General features: G+C 34.6%; 1 protein-coding gene across 1 annotated transcript in view; it reads left to right on the forward strand.

The window, feature by feature from the left end:
* Positions 1-2,412, forward strand: part of MSH4 (mutS homolog 4) — a 97,436-nt gene extending 95,024 nt beyond the window's left edge. Inside the window, exon 20 of the mRNA XM_032640502.1 lies at positions 1,864-2,412. Coding sequence (XP_032496393.1) covers positions 1,864-2,055 — 192 coding nt within the window. The 3' untranslated portion in view covers positions 2,056-2,412. The remainder of the gene's footprint in view (positions 1-1,863) is intronic.
* Positions 2,413-9,144: the final 6,732 nt, after the last annotated feature.

Raw genomic sequence — 9,144 nt, forward strand, 5'->3', positions numbered from 1 at the left:
CAGATCTCCCAGTGACCCATCAGAGCTATGAATCCTTCTTCTTAATTACCTCTCATTAGGACTAAGCAGTAGGTTCTCTCTCTTTTCCAACCCATTCTACATACTTCTACAAGATTGTCTTCTAATGCATAGTTCTTATGTTGTTTCCTGCTCGGAAATTTTCAGTTGTGTCTTACCAAATAAAAGTTGAACTCCTTAGCCTAATGTTGAAAGTCATCTATGATTATTTCTCAAAATGTAATCTGAGGATTACCTACGTTAGAATCACCTGGGATACTGGGTACCATCCCAGATTTTCAAGGGTCTCCTGTGGCTCAAGGATTTACATTTTTAACCAGTCTTCAGATGATTTTTAAGCAAACTAAAGTTTGTTAACTACTGCTTTATGATCTCCCTTTGTTTACTACCTCAGTGTTATATAACATTACTCAATTTAACTATAGTGTACATTTCTGCCACATTGAATTACTTGTCATTTCATCATTTTGACCTGCTTGTGTACCGTACTTTCTAATGTGTTTGCTGTCTCTGTTTCTTCCATCTGGAATGCCCTCCCTTCTAGGCTCTTCTGTCCATCAAGATTCATTTCAAAAAAAAAAACAAAAAGATTCATTTCAAGTACTCCATCCTATTTAAGCTTTTCTTGACACAAGCTGGAAGTGAACTTTCTTTCCTCTGAACATTTTATATCCCTCTTATGGGACTTTTCATGATTAATCAGTTGCTTGTAAACATGTCTGTTTCACTGTAAGACTGAGCTTTTTGACTTCCATTATCATGTCAGGATGACATTTTTGTATGCCCCCATAGTCATGAATGCAAGTTATAGGGTCTGGATATAGATAATAATAGATATTCAATAACTGTCATTTAAATAATAAACTGATAGTTGATCAATCAGTGTATCAAATAGATGGATGGATCAATATATGATAATCTTATTCTACCTCACGGAGTTGTATTCATTTTTCCTATAGTGAAAGTAGAGAAATATCTGGAATTCTTGGCTATTGAGGAGTTGAAGGGATTGTATTTCCTTTAGTGAATGGAAACTAAGTCTTTACATAAATAGTTAAGATTGAAAATGCTGCTTCCTCTTTCTAGCTCAGGCAAAGAAATGAATGAAGAATTTTCTAGCTATACTCCCAGCCCTGAAGGCAGGTATTCAAGGACTGAATTCTAAAGGTCTTCCAAAGTATTAGAAGATTCCCATTTTAAACATTATTTCTTAGGTATCCTTAAGTATAGTTTGTAAGTATAATTAAGATATAATTTCAACTAGCAATTTATGTTGCTTATTTTAAAAATGTAATTTACCCCTCAGGCAGTATTTTCTTTTAGGCTCTAGCAATCCTATATATGAACTGTTTTGAGGGACAAGCAGTTTACTGATGACCCATTCTGTCCACTAGTTTATCTGTTGGGGAATTAAAGTAGGAGATAAAGAGTAGTACTCTGAGTGACATTTAAAATTATGAATACTGCATAGCAATGAGCAGAGTGCTATTTTCCCATACCTTTTTGATGAGAAAGTGTTTGTAGAACATAACTCTGTGGATTTTCTATTACTCTTTGGTGTTGTGTTGAGATATTTGACCATTTAGCAGATTTTTTTTTCATTGAGAAGTGGTTTTCAAGGATTAAGGATCTGTCATAAAGTAGTAAATACTCATGAGAAATGTTATTCTCCAAAATAACATATATTTCTTCTGGTACATGATTAGCTAGTTGGATGGGTCTGACTTATCCAAAGGGATTGGTTAACCATTGAGTTCTTATTTCTATGAAAGGAGATAGAATATTGCCAAAATAAAAATGATAGTATTCATATTTTAATTTTTATCTATATTTTTTCAATAACAGCAAAGCCAAAGGAGTACCCCTGAGATGGAAAGACAGAGAGCTGTGTACCATCTAGCTACTAGGCTCGTTCAAACTGCTCGAAACTCTCAATTGGATCCAGACAGTTTACGAACATATTTAAGTAATCTCAAAAAGAAGTATGAAGCAGATTTTCCCAGGGCTAAACAAGTTTCAGGAAACACTGAAGAATAATAACAACTCACATCTTATACTAATGAAATAATGTCTTAATATGAGGAACCTAGAATTCATTTTTCCCAAGAGCAAAAGAAAGTAATATTTACTAAATTTTGTATTTTAATTGAAAATTACATTATATTAACCTCAGAATTATCATCTATATGTTCTATATAAGAAAATATTTGTTATATAACTTAAAAATGAGAACTATTTAAAGAACTGATTTTTATGTTAGAAAAAAGTGTAACGTGATGCTTTTTTCTCATTTATGAAACTTCATGTTAAGTTTATTTATGTTTACAAGTTATGGTTTAAAATGTTATCATAAATAGTTTAGCTAAAAGAAATCTTTCTTTGCAGGTCTGAAAACTTAGGCGAGGTTTTCTTTTACACTGTTATTCAGAAGGAATATTTCTTTTACATTCTTATTATGACTCAATGATTTCTTAATTAATACCCCCAAATTCCAACACTGGATGCTTCTGAAGTTTGTTAGAATGATACCGAAAATTTTAAAGTATTCTTTTTGGCATTCAGTATAGTTCTAAAAGGTGAAATTCAACAAATAGATATTTTGTAACACAGAGAGTGTTTCTGCAAGGAGTAGTTACCAAATAGCCAGGTGTTCCATTTTCTACTCACCAACTTCTTCTCTTTTCCCTTTTCCAAATTTTCATTTTTGACCATCTTTTTTAGGTGAGTAAACAAGGCAGCAGAAAGGTAATATTGATATGTTTGCCTTAATTTTTGGTTCACAAGGGAGCATTTTATAAAATTGTGTTTCCACAGGCATGTGGCTCACACCACCTTTTAGAGTTAACCCAAAGGTTATTCTAGTTTTATAAATGAACAAAAGAAAATGGAAGACCATCAGTTGTTCAGTAACTGCAAAGAGCTGTTGTCTTCTCAAACACCTTATTTCTATAGTTACGTCTCAGTAGAAGACTTACTCACATAATCTCAGCCCAAAGGCCTAAGGTAGGGAAATTACTCTTGGAAACTTAAGTATCTGGAACTCAGGGTATACATTCAGTAAGCTGTAAGATTCATAGTTATTTGTATTACTGTGAATTACTGTTACAAAAAATTGTTCACAGACTGATTAGGGCCCTATTTTTTGTTAATATATACATATTTTATTTTATAAAATGTAATACTAATATGTTTTACTTTATTCAGCATTCTAAGTACACATTAGTTGCCAGATATATTGAAAAAGTTATAATTTGAAAGACACACATAATTCTTTTGAAAAATAATTGTAAATTAGTGTTAATAATTACATTAGATATATACTAAATGTCTTATTAGACTACTTCTATTTCCTATTCTCATGTTTTAGAAATAGAGCACCACAGTATTTGAATTTGACCATTAGTCACATTTAAATTCACAGCCTTTGAAATGAATTATATTTTATGCAGTCATTCCTAAAAGCAGTTAGATAATTTAGGTTTGTGGCAAATTTCTAGAAGGTACTGAGGAGGAAAAGGGAATGGCACACTGTTTGGGAGGGCAGGGAAGAAAAGGGAGAAAGCAATACCAGGGAGAAGGGGAGCTGGCTGCGGAAGAAAAACAGGCAAGCAGAGACAGGTGTGAAGTATTAAATATGTTGAATATCATTTACTCAAATGTATTAACTTCCCTTTACATTTAACCCTAATATTAAATTCCACTAGACTTTTAAGAAATTCTTCATCATCATTCTGCAGCTTTTGATGCAAAAATGGCAGCCAACCAATTAATCCCTTTTATTTTAGATTTGGAATACTGAGATAAAAATGGGTTTATATCTTCTTAAAATTAAATACTTTTTCTTCAGTCATTTTGTGTGTTGCTGAAACATATGGAAAAGCAAATCAAATGCAGATATAATTATAAAGTCGTAGTACTATAGGATGGAGGTGAATGCTAGGAAGACAATCCATCCTTTAATTTTCAGGTCTATTTGCTCTACTCTTCAGTACCTCTTCGCCTTTGCCTTTCTCTAAAATTATAGATCATTATCTTATAATTCAGTCTTTTAAGATAAATGTCCATAATGTTTTAGCAGACTCCTTGAATTTCCATCTCAAAGCCATTCTTTTAGTCTGTTCCACCTTTATCCTCACATAAAGTAATCTTTAAGTCTAGGGGTAAGGTATATGGGAGTAGAGGAAAAGGGCAGCTTATCCTCATGCCTAGGAAGTAATACATTTGTTTATTTTAAAATTTGCATAACAGTAAAATTAAATCTTTTTTGGTCTACAATTTTATGAATTTTGGCACATTTATGGATTCGTGGTACTACCACATTCAAGATGCAGAACAGTTCTGTCACCACCAGATGATTCCCTTAGTACTGTCCCTTTGTAGCCAAATTCTTCCCTGACTCCTAACTTTAACCCAGCAATCACTGAGTATGGTTAAGCATTCCTTCCCTATAGTTTTGTTTTTACCAGTCATATAGCATGTAACCTTTTGAGACTGGCTTCTTTTACTGAGCATAATGTACTTCAGAATTTATCCATTTGGTTGAGTCTTTTAATTACTGCCTGGTATTCCATTGTTTGTATGTACCACAGTTTATCCATTCACTCACCGAAGGACATTTAGGTTTCTAGTTTTTGGTGATTATGAATAAAGCTGTTATAAACATTTGTGTACAGATTTTTGTGTGAGTGTTAAGTTTTAATTTATCTAGGTTACATAGGAGTGGAATGGCCCTGTCATATTGTAAGTGTATATTTAACTTCATGAGAAGCCTGCAGACTCTTTTCCAGAGGGCTTATACCATTTTGCATTCCTGTCAGCCATGTATGAGAGGTCCGGTTTTCCCACATCTTCTTTAGTACTTGGTATATTGTCAGTTTTTAAATTTTTTTTAGCCATTCTAATAGATATGTGGTGAGTAATGCATTTAAAATACTTTAAAGCTATTCTGATCATTCTTTAGCAAGCAGTGATTTTTAAAAATCTTTCTTTTTCCTAAATTATTTTTTAGCTGCTTTTTAGTTTAACCTCTCTGGTAGCACATTTTTAAATCTTTCACTTCAAGCAAAAGTTTCAGAGTTTGGTAAAAAACTACCAAAAATATAATTCAATAATATTTATTATGGAACAGACTACGTACTAGGTGCTAGGCGCACAAAAGATGTCTGACCTTGAGGTAGGCTTTTCAGGTGTAGTTAAGAAAAAAACGCATGTAGTAGGGTTGGAACACCATGTGATAAGTATGATAATAGAGGAACATAAGAAGGGTAGTAGCACAAAAAATGTTTACAGTTCTTTGTGGGTCAAGGGAGTTTAAAAGGTAGTAAAATATGTCAAGTGTTCAGGAAGGGAAGAGCATTTTAGATAAGGATCAGCGTATGTAAAAGCAAAGAGATGTGAAACAGTAAGCAGCTTGGTTTAGCTGGGGGATAGAGTGCATATGAGAGAGTGGCAAAAAGATGAAGTAAGGGCTTTATATCAGTTTCTCCTTTAGATGACTGAAGAGTTTTAAGGTCTGTTGCTGGAGAGTGGAAGAGGGTGGTGGTGGTGGTAGAGGAATAACATGATAAGATTTACATTTTAGAAAGATCATCTGGGTGGTAGCATAAATGGTTTTGGGATGTGTGGTTGAAACCAAGGAGACGAGATAGTTTAAGAAACTCTTTCAGTAGTGCAGAAGAGAATTGATGATTAAGGGTAGAAACAGAATGGAACAGGGTTGTGTGTGTGTGCGTGTGTGTGTGTGTGTGTGTGTGTGTAAAGGAGGAGAATGGAGAGGATGGAGTGGCTGGTGGAGGAGAGAAGACATTGATTTGAAAGATATTAAGGAGATTTAGTGCTGATTAACCAGATTTAGTGATTCATGACTTATCCGATTTTTTAGTGAGGGGAAGGTGTTATGGATTGAATTGTGCCCCCTTGAAAAAGATTCGTTAAGTCCTAACCCCCTGTACTTCAGTATGTGACCTTATTTGGAAATAGGATCATTTCAAATGTATTGATAATTAGTTAAGATGAGGTCATACTGGAGTAGGGTGGGCCCCGATCCAATATGACTGGTGTCCTTATAAGAAGATTGCCATGTGACGACACAGAGACTCAGGGAGAATGCCATGTGAAGACAGAGGATTGGAGTGATACATCTACAAGCCAAGGAATGCCAAAGATTGCTGGAAAACCACCAGAAATTAGGAAGGATTCCCCTACAGTTTTCAGAGGGTGTGTGGTTCCGCTAACACCTCAATTTTAGGCTTCTGGGCTCCAGAACTGTGAGACAATAAATTACTGTTGTTTTAGCCTCCTAATTTTTGTACTTTGTTATGGCAGCCCTAGCAAATTAATACAGAAGGGAAGAGTTAAATATGATTCTAGGTGGTGATACCATCAGCCATGTTGAGAAATATGGAAATAATAAGAATTCCAGTAGAAGGAAGTTTCAAAGAATTCCCTGACGGTCCAGTGGTTAGGACTCCGCACTCTCACTGCCAGGTTCCCAGGTTTGATCCCTGGTCCGGGAACTAAAATCCCACAAACCATGTGACATGGCCCCCCCCCCCAAAAAAAAAAAAGAAGAAGAAAGAAGTTCCAGAAATTTAGGTGCTGCTTGTTGCCCACTCTTTAGCATAGGTATGAGCCATGTTCAGTAGAAGTGATGACTAGATAAAATTCATTAAGCTCTGTTAGAGTGGATGGAAATTAGGGAATATATGTAAAAAGATTTGCTAAAATATTTGCCCAGAAGAATCACTTCATCTGGATGAGCAATCTAGTTTTTCTTTATAAGCTAGATTAAGGTTTTTTTTTTTTAACTTTCTTCATGTTAACACATATTTCCAACTAAAATAATTATCATATTCTACTGGTAAAATATTCAAATATTAATACATTGTATGTTGTTTGAACTTCCTATATACTTATTTATGAGCTTAAAATATGCTCAATCATAATTAAATGTAGTTTAAGTGTAATAAATAAGCATTTCTATAATCCAACCCTGTAATGCAGTTAAGGGAACGAATGTGGAAGGAGAGGAAAAGCAAGTGATCTAGTTGTATTGTTACTTGGCTATTTCCATTCTGTTCTTTAGAAAGTTAAATCACACAATTGTATTGTCTTACTATAGGACCAAAATGAATGCCCTTTTCATATGAATTGTCAAATTTTGATAGTCCCCAGATTGCAGATAGGGAGGATGGATACTGTCTACCATAATCTACTGAAATCAATCTAAATGCCGTGATGAGGTGGGGAACAGATTCTCGTTGTCAAGGACTGTGAAGTGTCTAAGATTTTTACCTTAACTTGCAAACTAGCAGTTTAGCTTACCATACTGTTTTCTGTCAAGACAAAAGACTGGGTCAGAAACGAAGAACTTTATTACTAGTGGCGCAGCATGCAACATGAGCTTCTTGTTTGTGTTGGTTCCACGTACTCCCATCCTCTAAGATGTGTAGTTGTCCAGGTAGATGTGCACACAGTGGATTGGTGTTATAGCTGAAGAATCCCAAGCTTGGGAAACTCCAGGCTTTTAAAATGAACTTCAAGCAAACCTCCTTGACCACTTCCCCAGAGGAAGACATTGCCTTTATTATATTAGATATTGAGCAAACCTGCCCTCTGCTCAGAGGGAGCCACTCTCTCTATCTTCTAAGGCTGCTCACTATACAAACATCCTTAAAAAGATAGTCAAGAGTAAGACAGTTCCTCTGCTCATAAGACAGGTGGAAACATGAGAGACCCATGGAGAATTATCTTCCAGTTCTCATCTTTATGTTGCAACAGTTTGACCACATAGTTATATAGAGAACAATCTAATACCCTAGATATTCAAAAAGCAAAGAGCTAAAAAATTGTTGTAGAATACATTCTAATTTTTTTAAGATAAATTTCTTTGTAACCAAAGGATATGCAGATTTAACTGATAATAGTTTCATTTTGATGTGATGTTGGGTCAAAACTGTTTCTTTTTTTGTATTAAAATACATATAGGGCTTCCCTGGTGTCGCAGTGGTTGGGGGTCCGCCTGCTGATGCAGGGGACGCGGGTTCATGCCCCGGTCCGGGAAGATCCCGCGTGCCTTGGAGCGGTTGGGCCCGTGAGCCATGGCCGCTGAGCCTGTGCGTCCAAAGCCTGTGCTCTGCAACGGGAGAGGTCACAGCAGTGAGAGGCCCGCATACCAGAAAAAAAACAAACAAACATATAATTTGGGGTAGATGAAATGGGTGATCAAAAGATACAAACTTTCAGTTATACATAAGTCCTGGGCATGTAATGTACAGCATGGTGACTATAGTTAATAATATTGTTATTATATATTTGAAAGTTACTAAGGGAGTACATCTTGAGTTCTCATCACAAGAAAAAAAACTTGTAACTATGTGTGATGATGGGTGTTAACTAGACTTATTGTGGTGATTATTTCACGGTATATAAATTTATTGAATCATTCTGTTATATACCTGAAACTATTTTGGTTTACACAATTATATCTCATTAAAAAAATACTGCTGGGCTAGTATTAGGGGTATCACATACCAAAACACCCAAGTTCCACGTTGTAACTTAAGGCTAATTAGGTCCAAATATAATCCATTTCTGTCATCCTATTCCCTTGTGTAATTTGTGACCACAGATGCTACAGAATTATAAATTCTTCTCTCAAGGAAGGGATCACCTCTTAATTTCATTAATTATTCCCTACTACCAAACACAGTGTTTTATTTGCAAAATAACTCAATAAACATTTGTTATTATGGATACAAAATATAAAATAATATTTACCTAACTTAGGACATACTAAAAATAAGAGCTTCAGAGTTCAGAATATTAATATGACCAGATTTTCCACAAGTAACAAGAATACTCTAAGGCCGAAAACAACTTTTAAAAACAGAATAAAAGCATAAATCTAAAATATTTTTTAAATGCATATAATTTGTTACACTGTATAGAAAGTTAATGGGTAGAGCCATATGTTAATTTAAATGTGATGCATTTAGGGTGTCATGTGAAAATATATTTTCTAATGGAATGTTCAATGCAGTAAAAATTTGTGTGAAGTTAATAGTTTATTAACTTCTAAACCATACAACAGTGAGCGTCCTTAAAGAATGAAGAAAATGACGTGCA

The sequence above is a fragment of the Phocoena sinus genome, chromosome 1 (assembly GCF_008692025.1).
Source record: "Phocoena sinus isolate mPhoSin1 chromosome 1, mPhoSin1.pri, whole genome shotgun sequence".
NCBI classification, from domain to species: Eukaryota; Metazoa; Chordata; class Mammalia; order Artiodactyla; family Phocoenidae; genus Phocoena; species Phocoena sinus.